General features: G+C 42.6%; 1 protein-coding gene across 1 annotated transcript in view; it reads left to right on the plus strand.

Moving 5' to 3' along the window:
• The window catches only part of CERK (ceramide kinase), a 138,822-nt gene that overhangs the window by 84,846 nt on the left and 30,963 nt on the right, over positions 1-23,013 (plus strand). Inside the window, exons 6-8 of the mRNA XM_075345112.1 lie at positions 7,495-7,558; positions 12,538-12,683; positions 21,944-22,018. Of these exons, the coding sequence (XP_075201227.1) occupies positions 7,495-7,558; positions 12,538-12,683; positions 21,944-22,018 (285 nt within the window). The remainder of the gene's footprint in view (positions 1-7,494; positions 7,559-12,537; positions 12,684-21,943; positions 22,019-23,013) is intronic.

Raw genomic sequence — 23,013 nt, forward strand, 5'->3', positions numbered from 1 at the left:
TTCCTGTTGTTGTTGGAGAGGACAGGGAGCTTCTGACAATGATGCTTCTTAGATTTGGGGGCTGTCTTTTTTTTTTTTATCTCTACTGGCTAACACGGTACAAAGATATATTTTACCTGAACGAGTCTTCTCCTCATTTGTGTCCAGGAGCGCACTTCTCCCCTGCCTCCCAGCTTCCTTCCATGGGGCTGTGTGCTCCCAATTTATTGATCGTTTGGACCAGCAGCATGGTTTGCACGATTGACTGCAAACTAAGACCACTTGGGGTCAGCAGTATTGGAAAAGAACAAGCGGATTGAAGCTGTCTGGATATAGCAGAGCAGCCAGCTGCAGAGCAGCATGTACAAGCTCTATAGCAAAAGGCTTGCAAGTGCTGCACTCCTGGATTAGTAAACCTGCCACCTCTGATGATTTTTCTTGAGAACAAGCTTTTAAGGCTACGTTCACATATTGCATCCTTTCATAACCACAAAGATACAACATTTTTGGCCACAGAAAAATGCAACCATGGCAAAAACACATGCGTTTTGGACGCTTTTTTTTTGCCACGTTTTATTGCATTTTTCCCAAAGCGTTTTTTTTTTTTTTTTTTTTTAAGTCAAATCTATTGACTGGAAGGGCAGTGTGAATATAGCCTAAGAAATGGAGAGATGTTGCAAATTTACATTTTCTTTTTTTTAAATTATTCTAATTTCTTTAATTGACTCCTGGAAAAAAAATGTTTAAAGGGAATCAGTCATCAAGATTTTGCTTCCTCATCTCAGAGCAGCATAATGTAGAGACAGGGACCCTGATTCCAGCGATGTGTCACTTACTGAGCTGTTTGCTGTCGTTTTGCTAAGGCTATGTGCCCATGGCACTATGTACCCATGGATATATCCGCAGGTACGGCCGCAGGTTTCCCGCATCTGATCCCCGGAATCCGCACCTATACATAGCTGCGTACAAAAAAGAAACAAAACCGCTCACCACTGCAGAGACAAGCCTGAATATATCCTCCTGTTAGTCCCCTTTGGTCCGGCACGGATTACGGCAGCAAGCCGAGAAGATAATAGAAGAAAGCAGTGGAAAAATCCAGCTGGACTCCAAAGGGATAAATAAAAATGCTTCTTTATGCGTTTCGGCGGAACGCCTTCCTCAGGTCAAGACGCGTAGTAGTATACATCTGCCATGCATCAGTGTGAACAAGCCGGTGTCTTTACTTGAGAAATGGATATATATTTTTAATCGAGTTGATATAAATAAAGAAGCATTTTTATTTATCCCTTTGGAGTCCAGCTGGATTTTTCCACTGCTTTCTTCTATACATAGCTGCGGGATTCCAGCGACATAGCTGCTGTAAACGTGCAGACATTTGTGCGACTTACCTGCGGAAGTGCCGGCCTCTATCTCCATAGTGGAGAGCCGGGAATTCTGCAGGAATAATGGACATGCAGTTCTTGTGCGGCCGCACATACCGCAGCATGGACACAGCACTCCCCATGTCCCATAGGAAAACATGAGGAGTGTCTGTACTTGCTAAACCCTGTGGATTTATCTAGAAAATCCAGATAAATCTGCAGGTTTTCCGCGCAAATTCCGCAGTTAGAGTCCCATGGGCACATAGCCTAAAATCAATAGTTTCTCTGCTGCAGATCTAGCAATTATACAAAGCTCATGAATATGTTGGACTACCTGACAGCCAACCAAGTAGTCCTCTAATGATAATCTACTGCTGATAAAACAATGATTTTATTAAAATTACACTAAGCAGCCCATTAAGTGACACTGCTGGAATCAGAAACTCTACCCCTACGTTATGCTGTTTTTAGAATACGTGGCAAAAACCTGATGACAGATTCCCTTTAAACACAGTGACTTTAGCAATGATATTAGTTCATTTTGGGCATCTTCATATTCTGCAATCACAACCTAGTAACATGCACCTGTGTTTACTGAGGGCTATCTGCACAACGGTATGAGATCAGTTCATGATGGTGGTGACACATGCTCATCAAATGTATATTTGCTCCAGACTACAGCAGTAGTATTACCTGGTGATGAATTATCGCAACAGGCGGTCAAGCAGTCTCAATGGCTGTAATATGATTTCTTCTATAAGGCCACATGCACACATTGAGTGTTTTGGTGGGTTTTTACCTCACCATTTGTAGCCAAAACCAAGAATGGGTGATAAATACAGAAGTGGCAACGTGTTTCTATTATACTTTTCCACTCCTGATTTTGGTTTACAAATCCAGAAGTAAAAAAAACTGACCAAATACTGACCGTGGACTAAAACAGACTCTGGTCTGACGCACTGTAAAGAACAAACCACATAGAACTATATCAAAAAAGAAAAACCTACCAGCGGTGCCAGACCAGATGATGTATGCCCAAACCGAATGTGGTAGACCTTCCTCTAGAAGGCGGCTGCAGCCCAGGTGCAAGATGCTGATGTCACAGCCACTCAACCCATTCAACCTAGAGGGGAGGGGGCGGCTGCTTAGCAAAAAACTTGCACACTAATAAGGCTTGCATAGGGAGCCCGTCATATAGATAGTTGTGATGCACAGTGTCTGAACTGTGACCTATAGATGACTCAAGAAACCTAGGTCAGGCAGGCTAATCAGCACTATACAAGTGCATCTCACACGGAAAAGCGAGATGCACAGTGTCTGAATTGTGGCCCATAAATGACGCACAACACTAGGCCAGGCGGGTCAGTTAGCACTATATACATGCATCACACATGACAGGCTCACCAATATACCACCTAAAATTAAAAGGTCCAAACACATCCTGCAGAAATCGATACAATGTGCCATACCTCAATTGTGAGATTAGTTGATATTTTGGTCCAAAATATGTAAGCTCGCAATCCACGTCACGGATTCTCACACTTGCGAGTCCCTACACTCAATTATTAAGAAAAAAGCACAATAGAGTGTAAGGACTCGCAAGTTTGAGAATCCGTGACGTGCTTCTCGTTTATCTGTGTGAGATGCACTTGTATAGCGCTGATTAGCCCGCCTGACCTAGGTTTCTGGCGCCATCTATAGGTTACAGTTCAGACACTGTGCATCTCACCGATCTATTTAACGGGCTCCCAGTGCAAGCCTTTTATTGGTGTGCAGGTTTTTTGCTAAGCAGCCGCCCCCCTCCCCTCTAGGTTGAATGGGTTGAGTGGTTGTGACATCAGCATCTTGCACCTGGGCTGCAGCCGCCTTCAAGAGGAATGTCTACCACATTCTGTTTGTGCGTACATCATCTGGTCTGCCACCTCTGGTAGGATTTTCTGACGCACTGTACCAATGAATGGGGACTTTGTATCCCCCACCCCTTCCCTACCGAACACTCTCCCCGTATATTGATTCCTTTGATGCTATGGAATATTTCACTTTGTTGCCTATTGCTTTTATTAAATTATGGCCAGTAAATGAATGACGCTCATACTGTGCTAAAATAAAGATCTCTTTTTTTCCATTTATAATATTGTGAGTGTGCAGTAGTGAATCCTCAGTATTGCACTCTTCGGAGGTTTGAGTTTGTAGTATTAGGTTTGTTTGTGTATTGTGTTTGTAGCAGGGAGGTCGTTCTTCCTGACAGCGTTGCTGCCTTTATGGTGGGGAATGTTACACATGCCTTCGCGCTGTTCGTCTCCAGGCATTGGTGGAGCTTACTGCTCGTCTGCTAATCATTAGTTATGTTACTATTGGAAGCTGATGACGGAATGCCATTCACAGCTCGGGCACATTCTGTAGTTGTCACCACTAATGATACAGTGTCAGATAAATTGCAGATTGCTGCTTTATTTTTATCTTTATAATTGCAGCAACATCCTAGAAATCTGGAACCATGGTAATTATCAGTTTTGTCACTATTCCCATATTTCATCTGCTTTCTTTCAGTTCTTTTTAATTTAAAGGGAATATTTCTCGGTACCTCTGCCTTCTGTGCTGGCACCAGGGAGCGCAGAGTAATTACCATAGCTGCATTAATTGACACCATTTCTAAGTTGTTGTCTTTCAGGTCAGTGCTACTTGGGTTATTTTCTTAAAATCCATGTGTAGCGTGGATAGAGTTTACTTGATTATATAGCTTAGTTCATGATTAGAATTCTAGTATTGAAATAAACACATATATTATCAAATCGTGGTGTGAATGTATACACCAGGGTCCACTTTAGTAGTTGGGATGTGAAAGATTCAGTTAAATTAGAAAAAAAATAACAGGCGCTTTGGATGAAGCTATTCTCTTTACCTAGTAAATGCATTAACATCTAATTTAGCATTTACTTGTTGTAGGGACTTAACACTATGGCAAGAAATGCTGATTTAACACTAGAAGTCCCAGAGAGGGGTAATTTAACATTTCTACCTTTGGAACCCAGAGACTGGTCGAATGACCTGAAGGATTTTAGCTAACATCCTATAATCACCGTCTTTTGTTCTGTAATTAAGGCCATCACTGTCGCACCACAGGAGGTTGTTGTTTCCCATTGAGTTTAGCCATTTAGTTTCTAGTTAGTTCTATTCAGTTTGGACTAAGGGTCATTTGACCCTCCTTCGGGACTTCAGGGGGGAGCTCGAAATTTCTGGGACTTCTAGTGTTCAAGCTAAGTTTTGAGCTGTGGTGCTGTGCCTTCTGCTGTACACTGAAGCCTCAACACTGACGTGAACAGAGCCAACGGTCATGTTCACATGCTGCGGTTTTCAAGCAGTAAAAAAACAGCAGAATGAATGACATTTATGATACTTTATGCACATGCCGCTTATGATTTCTTTGCGGATTTCAACCATCAAATCTGTCATTTCTTGTAGCAGTTCATAAAATGCAAGAAAAAACGTGGAAAATATGTGAAATACGAGCGTAATTTGTGCAGTAATTTTCCTACTAACACTGGTTTTCGGCACAGAAAAATCTGATGCAAGTGCTCATTTTCACATATTCTCACAGTTTAGTGGAGTTAGGTGTACTGGTGCTCTCACATGTGCGGTGGTCTCCTGGCATTACAAGCTGCCATCTCCCACCTGGCGCCTCCTCCCCTATCACCTATACTTTTGGCACCATCCACACAGATATCCTTGCAAAGTACCTCGCTGAGGTCAAAACGTTTCATTGTTTGGATTTTACGGTGGTGCAAGCCTGGAATAAAATATTCACATTGCAGCAGCTCAATCTTTTAGTCTTATTGGTGCTGAGGTCTTCTCTCCATAAACGGGGACTTTGTCCCTTCCTTGGGCACCATACTATGTCAAGAGTGCTGACTTCTTTCCTAATATTTTGTAGAACCTCATACAATTCTAGAGATATGTTTTTTTTTTTATTTAGCATTCATTGCTATGGTTTTATGTAAACAGGCCCTGCAACTGTATGGCGGATTTAGAAAAAAAAAATTACTTGGGAGAGCAACATTAAAAGCAAAAGCCACAGAAAAACAAATTAAAATTCCCTAAAAAAGTAAAACCTAAACCCAACAAATAAAGCAGAACAATATTTACCTGCCCAGGTCACAGAATCTAATGCACTACAGGATCTAACATCCCACCGTGATAAAGATGAGGCAACACCGGTGCAAAATACTGATATGACAACCATTCACAACCTACCATTATTCATGGAGGGGGTGATTGCTTCGTATTAAAATTACACGTGGGTTAGTCCTATATAGAGCGCTGGTCACACATGTGTGGTGCACAGGGTCTGGCTTACAGCCTGTTAGTGATGCCCATACTATTAGATTAGGTGTGCAGCCTAGCATTATTTAAGTGCATCCCACCGGGATAGACACACTAGTTTTCAAGACCTACATAGATAGGTTTGGCTTCATCCTGCAAAAAATGTAAAAAAATGTAATTTTTGCGTTCTTGATATTTGGTCAAACTACACAAGCTCCATGAATGGTAGGTTGTGAGTGGTTGTCCCATCAGAATTTTGCACGAGTGCTGCCTCCTTCATTAAGATGGGCTGTTGGTTCCAGGTAGTGCATTAGTTTTTGTGACCTAGCAAGGTAAATACTATTGCCCTTTTTTGCTCTGTTAATATTTAAATTTTTGGGGAATTTCAATTTCTTTTGCAGAGACTTTTGCTTTTAATTTTAGTGTCGGGACTAACAAGACAATGACCACTCTTTAAGTGGGTTGCGAGCTTGTGTACTTTAGCCAAAATATGAACCTATACCATATATTTATTTTGGCATTTTAGATTTCTTTTTCTGCAGGACGCAGCCAAGTCCATCTATGTTGGCCTTTTAGTCTAGGGTGTCTGTCCCAGTTGGATTTGCTTAGACGGCTTAGGTTATAGACCTTAAATCATCTCAGAACTAAATTGAACTACCCAACTGAATTGAATACATTGGTGGATGTTATTATTCCATTCTTAAATATTGTATAAATCTAGACTGAGAATGCAAAAGATGAGCAAATTTATCAATGGCCTACACTTTGTGGAGGATTTGGCACATCTTCGTTACGTCACATCTTGGTTGACTTACTTTAGACCAGTATTTTGCTCCAAAATTTAGCTTTGCGCCATTAATAAAGCTGAAGCTTTATAAGAATCCTCTTAGTGCTGCACTAGAAAACTCTGAAGTGACTAAAATGCATAATAAATGTGGTGGAAAGCAAGTATGCATGTTAAAGTGTAACTAAGCCGCATACCTTGATGTAAGTTAATAGCAAGTCCAGGGACACGACCTGTGGATTTAAAGCGTGTCTGACTCTTACAATTATATTTAGTCAATAGTACACATGAAATAAGTAACTTTGTAATATATCTTATCCGACAAATCTGCTTCTTTTTCGGCCAAAATCGATTAGTCATTATCAAAATTCTCAATTCTGAATTCAGTGAAGACTTTCCCATTACTGAGAGAGGAGATGGCAGATGGTACCAATGAGATTCTATGTAGATAGAGGAGTGAGGGGGTGGAGCTCTGCCTCTAGATCCTTTCTCTAGATCCTCCTTTTGCCTCTAGATCCTCCTTCTGCCTCTAAATCCTCCTTCTACCTCTAAATCCTCCTTCTGCCTCTAAATCCTCCTTCTGCCTCTAAATCCTCCTTCTGCCTCTAGAGCCTCCTTCTGCGGCCTCTAGAGCCTCCTTCTGCGGCCTCTAGAGCCTCCTTCTGCGGCCTCTAGAGCCTCCCTCTGCTGCCTCTAGAGCCTCCCTCCTCACTCTATCTATATAGAATCTCACCAGCACCAACTGCCATCTCCTATCTCAGTAATGGGAAAGTCTTCACTGAATACAGATTTTACCTCAGAATTTTGATCATGACTGATCTATTCTGGTAGGGAAAGAAGCAGATTTGTCTGATAAGATATAGTACAAAGTTTCTTACTTTCATGTGTACTATTGATTTATGAACTGAAAGTTAAAATGACAGTCACACTTTAAGCTTTTAAACAACTTTTAAGCATCCCTTTTAGATAATGTGAAGACTTACATAGCTGTGATGATGCATTATGGTATAGATAAATTCCTCATTTGTGTTCTACTTTTACTCTTTACAGTGACAGAATATGCAAACCACGCCAGAGATAACCTGTACGAGGTCAATTTAGAGAAGTACGATGGGTAAGTTTCCCACCTTACATTTTGATGTGCTACAATTGTTTGTACAAATGCACAGTAATGTTATAGAGTGCAGTCAGGAGGATTAGCCATTTATAAAATTACTTTGTGCAAATGCAACAATTTATATACCGACAAGATCTAAAGGTCTTATTTTAATGCTGGTCTTCTGCCTTCAAAAATTGTGCCAGTCTGCGTGTGGGAGGATTAAATAAGATAATGAGAGTTGCAATACTTGGTCCTAGATGACGGAGTTATGCTGAAAGAACTTGACTGTTCACGGTAAAATATCTTCATATCTAGCTTGATTAGGCACATGTGGGTGATGTTGACAAGAAATCCTTGCAGTAATGCATACTCAGTCTCTAGGCGTGTAAATGCAAGCCTTGAAACCTTAAAACATAGACATAAGGTATTAGAAATAATTTTTCATTATGTGCACCTTATGGAAAAAATAGCTGGATTCAGCTGATATTGGTGATCTGGCCCCTCACACCTCCAGCGATGAGCTGTTATCTCCAGGGCAAGCAGCATCTGGACACTTAATTTCCTGTCCTGATGATTGCTTTCTGTTCTGGCATCTAGAGGGGAGCCCTAACAGGATATTCTTGATATAGCTGTAATTGGACAAAGGTTGTCTTTAGGAGGCATCCTCTCCTCCTATCATGCTGACACTGAATTTGGGAACCTGTATGATTTAGAGTACCTATTACCAATCTGACTGCCCTTTTTATTTAGGAAAGCAATGCACACTGTCAGATCGGTGATTTTAGTACTTAACATCTATTAAAAAATACTGGGAAGTGTCCATCATGGCCCCTATAGAAGTAAAGAATAACTATCAGCATCTATTTTATATAAGAAATTAAGAGATAGCAGTAGATTAAGGTTAAGTTCACACACTGCGTTTTTTTACGCTGCGTTTTTGTGTGTTTTTTACAGCAAAAAATGCACAAACGCACCCGCGGCAAAAAAACGCATGCGTTTTTACAGCATTTTAGTGCGTTTTTTGCTGCGTCTTGCTGCATTTTTGCTCACTGTATTTTTATGCGTTTGTTTTTTTATCAGTGAACAATGCCATTAAAGATTGTTGAAAAAAAAAGAAAAAAGGTCTGATGTCATTTCCTTCTTCAATATGTTCTTCATTCTCCACCAGTGTATGCAGGAGAGCAGACAGCTGCAGAACTACAAGGTTCAGCATGCTCCATCCAGGACTGTATGCTGGAGGGAGAGGCAGGGGGAGCAGAACTACAAGGCTCAGCATACTCCATCCACTAGTGGATGCAGGACAGCAGACTGCAGAACTACAAGGCTCAGCATCCTCCATCCAATAGTGTATGCAGGAGAGCAGACAGCAGCTGCCGAACTACAAGGCTCAGCATCCTCCATCCAGGACTGTATTCAGGATTTCTTTGCGCGCCCATCCCCCCCAAAAATGACGTGGGCATCGCCATATTTTTGTATGCTAGCCGGGTACAGCAGGCAGGTACCCCCAGCTGCCTAGTTGTACCCGGCTGGGAACCAAAAATATAGGGAGGCCCTTTTTTTTTTTTTAATTATTTCATGAATTTCATTAATTTAAAAAAAAAAAAAAATGACGTGGGCTGCGCCCAATTTTTGAGTCCAGCCAGGAACAACTAGGCAGCTGGGGATTGGAATCCGCAATAAGGGGTGCCCAAGCTTTCTGGGCACCACCACTGCGAATTGCAGTCCGCAGCCACCCCAGAAAATGGCGCTTTCATAGAAGCGCCATCTTCTGGCGCTGTATCCAACTCTTCCAGCTGCCCTGGTGACGGGGGGCTTGCTGGGTAATAATGGGGTTAGGGCTAGCTGTGTATTATCAGCTGGCCCTAAGCCCGAAATTCATGGTGTCACGCCAATATCAGACATGGCCACCATGAATTTCTAGTAAAGATAAAGAAAAAAAAAAAAAAACACAACACAGAAAAATATTTTTATTAGAAATAAAACACAACACAATTAGTGACGCCATCTTTATTGAAATAAAGAACCCCCCTCCGCAGTAATCCTGGATCAAGGGTCCCTCGCCGTCCAATCTGGATCCACTATCATCTGATCGGTTTGCTGGAAGGCTAAGCGATCAGATGATGTGTCAGGTTCAAGGGCCTGAATCACATGACACAGCAGCTGATTATATAAGCGGCTTTTATACAATCAGCTGATGCATCAGTGCAAAAAAAACCCCAAAAAACTACACACTTCTGTGCAGCGTCAGACTGGCTACCGGGGGAAACTCCAGTAATGCCAGGCCTGGATTCAGGTACCTGCACTGCACTCCGGAGCTCTCACCTGAGCTCCAGATGCAGCCGAGACTATACAGCGAGTGCCGAGTGATTGATTCCCCGACACTTGCGGTTCAGTTCATGACAGCTGCAGACAGGCCGGGGTGATCTCCAGGTGCTCTCACCTGAACTCCGGAGATCAGCCCGGCCTGTCTGCAGCTGTCATGAACTGACTGCAAGCGCCAGGGAATCAGTCACTCGGCGCTCGCTCGCTGTACAGTCTAGGCTGATGCATCAGTGCAAAAAAAACCCCAAAAAAACAACAACACACGTCCGTGCTTACTCCCGTCTGACCGCTGCAGGAGCTGCCGGTAATCAGTTGATGAAGCCTCCTGACGGCATCAACTGATAGCCGGCCAGGCGGTAAAATCCGGCGTCACCGCGAGACTTAAGATCAACTGATGCGTCAGGTGACCGCATCAGGTGATCACCGCCAGGTTCTGCAGCTATCGGACGTGACTGGGAGCCGGCGTGGGGGTGGCGGTACCGGGAGAGGAGCTGGGAGTGGACATGGCACCGGAATTCTGCAGACAGGTGAGTATGAGATTTTTCTACTGTTGACTTTTGATTTAGGTGCCGCTTCCACCTCCCGCACGGGAGCTGACATGGCACCAGGCGGGGAAGCAGCAGTGGCGGTACCGGGAGGATTCACGCTTCTGTGTTTACCAACAGAAGGAATCCTCTTCGTGTACATGTCACTGTGCTACCCACCCCTTGCATTTATAGCTGCGTTTTTAGTCATAAAAACGCACTAAAACGCAGCTATATTTGCAATTTGCGTTTTTCATTGCGTTTTTGAACATCTCATTGAACTCAATGGGTGGAAAACGCAGTGAAAAACGCAAAAATAATTGGCATGCTGCGTTTTTGTAGGCACCACAAAAACGCAAGTAAAAAATCCGCTGTGTGCAGACAGCAAAAATGAAAACTCATAGACTTTGCTGGGGAAGCAAAGTCATTTTCTGAGCAAAAACGCATCTGAAAAACGCACGAAAATGCGGCGAAAAACTCATTGTGTGAACTTATCCTAAGGGTTATAGTAGTTCTGGCATGTATTCTTGGTTCTTGGTGACCACGAAGATGCACGTTTTTGGGCCAAAAAACGCACCTGTGGCAAAAATGCATGCAATCTTGACGCGTTTTGAGCCAATGCGTTTAAGTAAATTGTATTGCTTGAAGGCTTCAAAAACGCAGAAAGAATTGACATTCTGCATCTTTGTGGTCACCACAAAGATGCCACCAAAAAAAAGCTGCAATGTATGGACAAACACTGATATCTCATAGACTTTGCTGGGGAAGGAAATGCATGCAGTTTTAGTACCAAAAACTGCACCCAAAAAACATGGCAAAAAACGCAGCTTGCACATGAGGTCTTAAAGGATCTGACTTCCTAGCAAAAGGAGAGTTAGCACTTTGGAGTTGTGGGATGCCATAACCCTTCTGCAACCCACCATGCAGTGACAGTGCGAGATCTAGCATGTTATCTCAAGATCTTCTGCTAGGAGCTAAAGGAGCCAGCACGATCTGAAATTGGCATGCATCATATAAAAAGTGAAAATTCACAGATTTATTCCAACTGTACTATGATAAAAAAATGAGATTTTATAGCAAATAATTGATCAATTCTTTGAGCCACCCCTGCCAACGTCACGGCAAATCTCAATAGGGGGGTCCTAACCTATATTACGTATTTCATGTGCCATGCGGCCTCCTATATAAAGTTAAAAGAAGAACCATAATGGAGCACACATACCTGTAACCTGTGTATAGCCGCTTCCATGTTGCAAAAAAGGCAATTATGGATAGAGACCAGCCCAGGTCCCAGCATGTGGAGCAAGCTCTACACCTACCAGGACTATATCAGAACTGACCCTCCCAGTGCCAGACAGCAACCATTGATAAAGGCGGACCAGATCCATGAACGGTGCTTAATTAGCATTGCCTGTGGAAAGGGGTGAGGTAACTGAATCTGAACAGCTACCAACAGGAGGAATACATTGCAAACCAAAATCAGGCGTGCATGGTATGGTGATGGTCAGTCACCAGAATTGTAGCATAACTACAGTCATAACAGAGAAAAAGGAGGCAGCACGATCTGAAATTGGCATGCATCATATAAAAAGTGAAAATTCACAGATTTATTCCAACTGTACTATAATAAAAAAAATGAGATTTTTAGCAAATAATTGATCAATTCTTTGAGCCACCCCTGCCAACGTCACGGCAAAACTTTTTATATGATGCATGCCATTTTCAGATCGTGCTGGCTCCCCTTTCTCCCTGCTAGGAGCTAAAGAAGCTCTGCTACGTCTGTTACCTCCTTTGCCTTTCTAATGATGATCAGTAAAAGTGCAATAAAGGATTTAGTTTGGAAGATCTCCTGCTTCTATAGAGGTCGGAGCCTCGGAGCGTTGTGCGATCCCGGTCGTCTTGCCTGGATTCCTGTAAAAGCTTTGATGAATTGGGCCTATAGTTTTGAGATTATACACTAGTTTGTATCAGAGGAGGAAAGTTAATAGAAAATTGATGTGTGTTTCATTTTTAATGTAACCTCATATGCCAGAGAACAGGCAAGCGCTGAAACCATCCCCGACTCGTGCGGTTAATTTGCTCTCGTGTCACGAGAGCTGTTGTGACTTTGTGTGCATGTCTTCTAATGATTTCTCTCATCACCTGCAGCGTTGTTTGTGTTGGTGGCGATGGTATGTTCAGCGAAGTGCTTCATGGCCTCATAGGCCGGATACAAAAGGATTCCAATGTCGATCATAACAATCCCGGAGTCCCATTATCTCGTTGCAATATGAGGATTGGCATTATTCCTGCTGGTAAGGGGACTAATTATGTTCATGCTGACCTCATATTGTTCTGCTTGGTTTGTGATTTTGTGACATTGACTTTTCTGCTCAGTGATGCAGCTCATTTTAATATTCCATATGTGACCTTGCACTGCTCACAAAGCTATTTTAAGTGTGGTACAGGGCTAGCATATCAAAATGATTATACATTCTGGTTCACGCAAGCATCAATGAGGATTAAGCCGGGCGCACATCCTCATAAGGGCCGCTGCTTCTAGGCAGGGTCACTTAAGTCATCTCCATATTTTAGACAATTGTTTTATACAGTTATGCAATTTTCCAGTAAAAACATTTACTTTGTGTCTCTAATGGTTTAATAATGTTTACATAATGCATGATGTCAAACAAGCCATTATTGAATTGTGGCTTCACATGGTCTCTAAGCTAAGAATTAAGCAGCAGGGTAAAGTAAATGCAACTCCCCCTATTTCTGCTGTACGTTGTTTAGGAACACATTCATTTATTTAGTGTTAAATCCTATGGCAATAAAGTGGTTGTCCAGTGCTAGGACAACCCCTTCTCATGCCAAATGCTTCCCTCATATAAAATAAGTCTATACTCTCTTCCAGTGGTGGTGTCGTTCAGTGGTCACACCCAATCACCGAAGGCTTCTCTCTCCTACCTTTGGATGAAGGAGCAATCAATAGGGATTGAGCGACTGCCACATTTGTCCAAAGGCAGAAAGACAGAGGCCGGCGCTGATTGGGTGCAGGGCTCCTGTAACATCACTACCTCATTTGAGCCCCGGGTACAGGATCCCAGACACTAGTGGAACAGCGCCACCACCAGAGATGAGTACAGTGGAACCTTATTTAACAAGAACAATCTGTTCTGGGAGTGTGCTTGTTAACCAAGTTACTCGTTCAGCAAAGCAAGATTTCCCATAGGAAATCATTGCAATGCAGACAATTCATTTCACAACTTGTTAAATGTCCCATCCTGGTCCCCTATTGTGCCATTCCACACACGTACAAACACGCACACACACATATTATGCTCACCTTAACCTTCCGTTCCATCGCCGGCCTCCTGGATTTTACAGTTCGCCGGTACAGGATGTGTATCGGGTAACCATAGCGACTAGGGAGGAACATTCGCTGCCAGGGCGCTGACGTCAAAGGCATGAGCCACTTGCCTCTGATTGGTCAGCGCGCTACCTTTGAATAGCGGCTAACAGCGGAAGTTCCTCCCTCGTCGCGATGGTTACCAATACACATCCTGTAGCGGCGAACTACAAGAATCAGGAGGCCAGCGATGGAACGGAAGGTAATGTGAGCATAATATGTGTGTGTGTGTGCGTGCTTGTGTGTGTTTTGTATGTGTTTTTTTGTGGACTGCAAGAGCGGGTTAGAACGCGGTGGATGTACGGAACCGGACGTGTGTGCGGTGAATATTTTGCTCGTACGGTAACGCTTGCTCATAAACTGAGTTACAAATTTACAGAAGCTTTGCTCGTTAAGTGAAATACTCACTAACTGGGTTAGTCGTTAAGCGAGGTTCCACTGTATAGGCCTTTTTGTTTTAAATAGGGGGATATGAGTAGAGAAAACCTCTGTAATCTCAAAGCTGCAAGAAATGCTGTGTTCACTTGAAAATATATATTTCATGCTACATCCCCTGACTGTTTTCAAAGTCCATGGACCCAAGAGTACAATCTGTAATAAGGTTTCTCATTGTATGGCTTGAGGAAGATGCGCCTGTTTTCTTTTAAAGGGGTTTTCTGGTAAAAGAAAAAAAAATAACTAAAGGAAATGTCATTATAAATTCCAAAATATTTTTAGCAAATCACAACAAACTTTTTTAATTTTTTTTTTCCACCCCTTAGATAAAAGTAAACCTTATTCATGTTTGGTATCTGCGAACTCGTACAGACCTGAGGCATCACACTGACACATCAGTTTTACCATATAGTAAACACTGAGTAAAATACATAGTTACATAAGTTGATAAAAGACCTTGGTCCATCTAGTTCAACCTTCCTCCACCAATTATACATTTTGTCATTAAGTCATAACCGACAATGTTATATGTACTGAGGAAATCATCCAGCCCTTTTTTAAAAGCTGTTATAGTATCTGCCATTACTACCTCTTGTGGTAGGGCATTCCACAATCTGACTGCTCTAACTGTAAAGAACCCTTTCCTATTTAGCTGTCGGAATCGCTTTCCTTCCACTCGCAGTGAGTGCCCCCTGGTTCTTAGTAATGTCTTTGGAAGAAATAAGTCATGTGCCAGTCCTTTATATTGACCACACATGTATTTATACAAATAAATGAGATCTCCTCTGAGATGCCTTTTTTTAAGCTAAACAAATCCATCTTTTTCAACCTCTCATCATATGGGAGGCCTTCCATTCCTTGTAGTAGTCTAGTTAGCCACATTTGAACTGACTCTAACTTCTGAATGTCCTTTTTAAAATGTGGAGCCCAAAACTGGATCCCATATTCCAGATGTGGCCTTACAAGTGATTTATAGAGGGGTTCCAATACGTTGGGATCACGGGATCTAATCTAGTTTTTATACTCCCTAAAATCCTGTTTGCTTTTGTAGCTGCTACCCCAAAAAACTATCGTGCGATTACACTTTATATGCAATTTTTCCGCAATTGGAATTTTTGCTGCTTTCAAGTACACTATATGGTAAACTTATGGTTTATTTTAAAAGTACAAAAAACAAGCCCTCATATGGCAAGATTGACAAAAAAATAAAAAAGTTATGGCTCTTGGAAGAAGCGGAGCAAAAACGAAAATCGGAAAATCGCCCGGGGGTGGTGAAGGGGTTAAGGATAATTTCCTCTTTAACTTGCTTAACTGTTCATAATAACAGTAATTTTGACCCGGGACGTCCAAACGTTTACATGCCACTGTATGCTTTTAAATATTTATGCCCTTACATTTGGTTTAGACATATATCCGTGAATAGTTTTGTGGTGTTAGAGATATTTTGGCTCACCTATGAAAACTGACAAGAAGAGAACTTCAAGAGAACTTCCCTACCTTCCAACTTATAGATTTGTTCTATTGTGGGACCACTTTGGAATAATGTAGGACTGTCAGTGGTGTAAAATCACTATGTATTTATCCTAGACCGCTGACAGTACTACTGAATACGGAGACTGTCACTAGTAATAATCAACACATTTCAGAGTGATTTTGGCTTCTTAATAAAAAGAAAATGTAGTTATATATTTTGACATACCTGTATCATTCTTCAGCATCTACCCACACGCTAAATGTTTGTTTTTCTATCAATTTTTGTTTTTTCCATTCTGGTATCTGAATAAAATTAAATAAAATTCAATGACGATGATTAGTCTAAATTATTCCACTTGCCACCTTTTCTGTGATCATGTAAAAGCTCCATTATTTATGGGAATCCATGACCATATGTAAGCTTTCCTATCTGAGGGCAAGACAAAGTAGAGACGGACACCATAATTCTAGCAATGTGTTTCTGGGTTATTAGACGCAGTTTAATGACCGCTGGTCAGCTGTTTGCAACCCTTTTTAGACAGGCCGATCAGAATAGTTTGAGCACAAAACGATTGTTATCCCATTTTTTATTTTTTTTTTAACAGGACGATATTCTACCAGGATCGATTATATTTATGCTGGCATTCTTCTAGTGATTGCTTGCCATTTAGCTCGCTTGCCAATTATTGGCTCATACCAATGGGACAATACTTACCAGTATACTGTACATTTAAGAACAATCCATTCATCAGCTGCAGCATGTATGGAAGCCTCTCGTGGTGTGCACTCTGTACTCATGAGTTGCCGGTTCCCCATGCCCATTCACTGATTATTGACCTTTTTTCTCTATGTACAGTAATAGTGAAAGCTGTCAATCAGTTGTGGAGAAAATTTTAGAACTCCTGGCTGCTTGACTTTTCTGGTGTAGTTTTATCAAAACTTCACCATATTGCCAAATAAGTTGACTGGTCTGTGTTAGTTAACAATTGCATTTCCCATAACTCAACAATTGTTGAGCACCCTTGTTGAGAACTGCCAACTGAGAACTCGACAATTGGGTATTGTCTTAAGCCCGCTTTACACGCTACGACATCGCTAATGCGATGTCGTTGGGGTCACGGAATTTGTGACGTACATCCGGCCGCATTAGCGATGTCGTGTGTGACACCTATGAGCGATTTTGAATCGTCGCAAAAACGTTCAAAATCACTCATCGGTGACATGGGGGGTCCCTTCTCAAATATCGCTGCTGCAGCGTGTACGATGTAGTTCGTCGCTCGTGTGACGCCGCAGGAACGAGGAACCTCACCTTACCTGCCGCCGCCCGCAATGCAGAAGGAAGGAGGTGGGTGGGATGTTACGTCCCGCTCATCTCCGCCCCTCCGCTTGATTGGGCGACCGCTTAGTGACGTCGCTGTGACGCCGTACGAAACGCCCCTTTAGAAAGGAGGCGGATCGCCGATCACAGCGACGTCGCAGAGGAGGTAGGTAGTGTGACGGGTCCGGGCGATGTTGTGCGCCACAGGCAGCAATTTGCCCGTGTCGCACAACCGATGGGGGCGGGTACCCACGCTAGTGATATCGGTACCAATATTGCAGCGTGTAAATTGGCCTTTAGCTAGGGTTGTGACAACGAACAACTCCGCTCTTCTATCATGCAGACAGAAGCACACCTAATTAAAAGAAGAATACTAACACCCAGTCATCAATTTATTCATACTGTATATTTTTAGGTGGAATAACAGACAAACAGAATGGAACAGATTTCTAAGGGAGCATGACAAATGATTATGATTGTTATATGGGTTATTGAGGTATTTGGTTTATGTAGAGATCTAACAGCTTTCCTTCACATTTGAAAGAAAGCTGTCACTTAATTAGTTCTTCCTATACCACTAGCAGTATGAATTAGAGCCTGGCTGCAGGATTGCAGCCAATCATTTTTATCACATTTCAGAGAAAATTGTAGTGTACAGAGGTGACTGGCAACCATAGAAAGAGACCGGACTAGTCTGGCGCAACACCTGCATTCCTCTAGTTGATTGACATGTCTTATCCTATGTACACACATGGGAAAGATTATACTAACTAGAGCGAGATGTGAAGAGACACAACCTGGGATGTTTTGTGAACCTCTCAGGTCTCTTCTTATGGTTCCGGCAGGCTCTTCAAGCTATGTTTGCTCAGATATGCCGGGGACTACTATCATGCCTTCAGGCTCTGATTCATGCTACCTGTGGTTTGGGCATCATGGCTTTAGTGACAGGTTCCTTGTAATGCAGTGCTCCCCAAATTCCAGTCCTCAAGAGCCACCAAAGATCATGTTTTCAGGATTCCCTTAGTATTGCTCATGTGATGAAATTATCACCTGGGTAATACTAAGGAAATCCTGAAAAATCTGTTGGTGGGTCTTGAGAACTGGAGTTGAGGAACACTGCCCCTTAATGACCCATGATGTGCTCAGTCAGTACCTCATGGATTGTCTCCCTGCAAGTTGGCTGATTTGATCAATCAACATGTGCTTTCATACAGCTGTGGGTGGAGCGGTGTGCCACCCGCGGCTGTTAGCCTGTTAAATGCCGCTGTTATTCTCTGACAGCAACATTTAACTCGCTGGCTGGGGGGGCGCGCTGTTCTGACCCCTCATCGGTGTTCCCATGATGCAAATGTTGGACACCAATGAGTTATGAGAGCCAGGGACCAGCTGATGACCCCTATGTCTGTCATCGCAATACTCCTATGAACACCAACCCGTGGCTGGTGTTTATAGGAGACTGTGATTTCTTTTATATACAGCAATGCTGTGGCATTGCTTGTATATACAGCAATGCTGTGGCATTGCTTGTATATACAAGTGATTAGACTAATGAAGGTTCAACTCCACTAAGGAGACTATTAAATACACTACAAAGTAGAAAAAAAGTGTTTTTTTTAAATATATAAAAGTTCAAATTTCCCTCCTTTTACCTCCTTAAAACTTAAGTAAAAAAAAATATACATTTGGTATCGCTGCATTCATAAAAGACTGATATATCAAAGTATAAAATAAATTAATCTGATTTCATAAACAGCGTAAGGAGAAAAAAAAATAACTATATTGTACTTTTTTGTCTGCTGCAACAACAGAAACAAATGTAATAACAAGTGATCAAAATATTATATATACCATACAATATCAATAAAAAAAAACATCTTTGGGTGTAAAAAAAACAAGCCCTCCCACAGCCCCAGATCCCAAAAATTGTAAAACATTAGGCTCTCGGAAAGTGGCGACACAAGCCCAACTTTTTTTCCCAAAATTTCAAGGGTTTATTTTTCACCACTTAAATAAAACAAAAACTATACATGTTTGGTGGGTATGTAATCGTGCTGACCTGGAGAATCATACTGCCAGGTCCGTTTTATGGTGAAATGAACACTGTAAATAAAAAACAAACACAAATTTCACTTTAGGCTAGTTTCACACTTGCGTTGAACGGTATCCGTTGCATTGCGTTGTGTGACAGATGCAAGGGATGTGTTGCATATAGTGGCACAACGGATGCAACGGATGCTGCAAAACAACGGAATCCGTTTTTTGGTTTTTTTTTTACAGTTTTACCGGCGGCAGTTTTACCGGATAGCTCCCTGCAGCCGACTCGCCGGGTGATCAGCTGAGCGCTGTCACTTGCCGGCGGCCGGGCGTGCCGGCGGGCGGGCGCTCAGCTGAGCGCTGTCACTTGCCGGCGCCAGGGCATGCCGGCGGGCGGGCGCTCAGCTGAGCGCTGTCACTTGCCCGGGCATGCTGGCGGGCAGGCGCTCAGCTGAGCACTGTCACTTGCCGGCGCCCGGGCAGGCCGGCGGGCGGGCGCTCAGCTGAACGTTCGGCCACCGCGAGCCAAAATAAAGTTTGTGATTTTAAAAAAAAAAAAAAAAAGAGCATGCGCAGTGAAATCCAGAGGATTCCGCTGCTCAAAACAACGTTACATGCTGCGTTCCTCCCGCTGGGCGGAAGCAACGGAGCGTCGCCCAGCGGAAGCAACGCAGGTCCTTTTTGTACAATCCGTCAACCATACAAGTCTATGGGAAACAGCGGAATCCGTTAACGGATTCCGCTGTTTTCCAAAAGAGCGGATTGTAACGGAAGGAAAACAATGCAAGTGTGAAAGTACCCTTATTTGCTATTTCACTACACTTGGAATTTTATGATAAAATGAATGATGTCATTCAAAAGTACAACTCATCCCGCAAAAAACAAGCCCTCGTATGGTTATATTGACAGAAAAATAAAACAGTTATGGGTCTTGGAAGAATGGGAGTAAAAATTAAAAGCACAAAAACTAAAAATTGCCCGATCCTTAGATGGTTGAGTTGCTTCTAGTCATTTGTGGATTACTCTGGGATTCTCCACCTTTCCTGACAGATAATGAGCGGATTCGATTTATCTCTGGGTTCCAGCATGTACCCTAGTGTAAAATGCGTAGTATCTCTGGGTTCCGGGATGTACCCCAGTGTGAAGTGCGTAGCAGCTCTCGGTTTCGGAATGTACCCCAGTGTGAAGTGCGTAGCAACTGTGTTTTGGGATGTACCCTAGTGTGAAGTGTGTAGTATCTCTGGGTTCCGAGATGTACCCCAATGTAAAATGTGTAGTATCTCAAGGTTCCAAGATGTACCCCAGTGTGAAGTGCGTAGCATCTCTGGGTTCCGGGATGTACCCCAGTGTTAAATGCGTAGCGTCTTTGGGTTCCGGGATGTACCCCAGTGTTAAATGCGTAGCGTCTTTGGGTTCCGGGATGTACCCCAGTGTGAAGTGCGTAGTATCCCTGGGTTCCGGGATGTACCCCAGTGTGAAATGCGTAGTGTCTTTGGGTTCCGGGATGTACCCCCAGTGCGAAATGCGTAGCATCTCTGGGTTCCGGGATGTACCCCAGTGTGAAATGCGTAGTGTCTTTTTGTTCCGGGATGTACCCCAGTGTGAAATTCATAGCTGTGAGGTTTAGACCCACGTGTAACCAAGTGTGCTTTCCAGCTATGCAATCCAACGATCTACAGCAGTTTCAATCTACGTCATATTTGCAGAAACAGATGTAACAAATTGCTGTCATGGACCAAGTGTAAGACTTTTTTTCTATTTCTTTTTTGGCTGTCGTGCTGCCTTTTTGTACTGGCTTGACTATAAGTGTATAAATGTGGCCTAAGGCTTGGCAATAAATGAGAGGCTGTAGCAGCCCTGTACTCATCCTTGTAATGATGAAGTGTACTCTCTTGTGCATTGCTTCGCTCTTCTAAATGTTCTTTGGGCCCGTTACACAGCGATCCCTTATTAGTCAGCCTCCCCACCCCCTTTTACTTTTATACACAGCACAATTTCTTTCCTGAGGTCTTGACTTATTGCTACAAACTGAAAATATAATAAATACCTCTGAAATCCTACTGCTCTGTAAGGCAGAGGTTTTATTAGTAATATGTCAAAGACGGAGATTTATCTGATGTGTTGACTTGAGCGTATAGTTCTATTGAAGCACCATTTTTTTTCTTAAGAGCTGCACAGACTAATCCTTTCTTGAGAAGCATATGCCCTTGGAATTACATTAAACTTTTTATGTGGGCAGTGATAGAAATAGGGCGCTTCTGCACAGCGGTTTGATCCATTGCGGCTTTTACTACAAGCTTAGTAAAACTGGATTTAACAGACAGTACAGTAGCTTGAGCTGGGCAGGGATCCAGCTCTCCTCCACACAAGGGAAGAAAGAAATGAAACTCGCCAATTTTCTGACCATTTCAGGGAGGTAAAACCTACTGCTATAACCAACTGAACCATTACGTTTTGATTTTGATTATCAGTGGGCATATTTTCCTGTTTTTCATTTTTTCGTACAGTCACGATCTTAGTTGATGATCTTGGCAGACCACCTTTACATGCTCCTGGTTATAGAACGAGTCGGAAAGATGGGTTTTCCATAGACACTAACTGATGAGAGTATTTTCAATAATATCACTGACCTATATGAGAGATAAGTCGTCACATTGAATTGTCTCGTTACTTTACATCCAAGATTCAAACCACCATGAAAAGAAAACAAGGAACTGTTTTATCCTCGGCTTTTATGTTCACAGGTTTATTGGTTACTTTTTTATTTTCTCGCCTCTCCTTTTTTTTTAATGACAAAACAAAATACATTTTTTTTTTCCATACAGACAGGATCTGAATTTGACATCTAGATAGTGTTGATTACTTTTTCCTATACTGAAGTATAACATGATTGTGTATTTCTCCAGGATCGACAGACTGTGTGTGCTTTGCTACTGTAGGCATCAGTGATCCAGTCACTTCAGCCCTGCACATAATTTTAGGTATGTACTTGACATCATCAATGTTTTGGATCCACATTACTTTTATTTATTTGTTTTTCTGTGATACTTAAATAGGATGTCCACTACAAAGCATAGTAGCCTCATTGATGTAAATCTGAGACAGAAGTCTTTTTTGAAATACCTTCTATTGTCAGTTCTGCCTGTGAGTGGCGCTATCGCTGTCCGCTCAACCCCATCACGTGACCTCTAATGTCCGGTGATGTCACGTCAACTTCCGGAACTGGAAGTTGACCCGGCATCACCGAGGTGGAACCCAGTCTCCCTGAGTGACTGGGCTGTGGGTGGTATTTAACCGCACATCACAGCCCAGCATCGCTTCTGCTTGCGGTGCTCTGCGGTGAAGGAGAGAACGCCTGAGATGATGGTCTGTGACATGTGATGAAACTCCACCCACAGCCCAGTCACTCAGGGAGGCTGGGTCCCACCTCGGTGATGTCGGGTCAACTTCGAATTCCCGAACTTGACGCCTATTCACCGGCCATCAGAGATCACTGCAACCTGGGTCACGAGATAGGCTTGAGCGGACAGCAATAGCGCCAACAAAAGGCAGACTTAACAACAGAAGGTGTTTAGAAAAAGCCTGTCTCAACTTTACATTGATGTGGCCACTATGCTTTTTAGTGGACCACCTCTTTCTTACTGTTGCATGAATCTGTAAAAAAAAATGAAATTGGAGCAGGAGATAGGGCACTATTGTGCATAAAGTACATTTTATGTAGTGTTGTCATGACTAGGTCACAGACTTTATTGAGCCCATATTAAAAGGTTATTCCCATCTTCAAGATCCTATCACAATATGTAGTTAGTGTAATTATAATATTAGCCAATGGATCCAATTAGAAATGTAGTTCTCCTGATATAGCGACATCTCTTACCTTATGAGCAGGGCATTGCAGCTTTAATTATCAATGATTACGACCACTAATACAGTGACCATGAGTCTATTGCTCATGAACATAACCATGGATACCTAA

Source organism: Anomaloglossus baeobatrachus, chromosome 4 (assembly GCF_048569485.1).
Source record: "Anomaloglossus baeobatrachus isolate aAnoBae1 chromosome 4, aAnoBae1.hap1, whole genome shotgun sequence".
NCBI classification, from domain to species: domain Eukaryota; kingdom Metazoa; phylum Chordata; class Amphibia; order Anura; family Aromobatidae; genus Anomaloglossus; species Anomaloglossus baeobatrachus.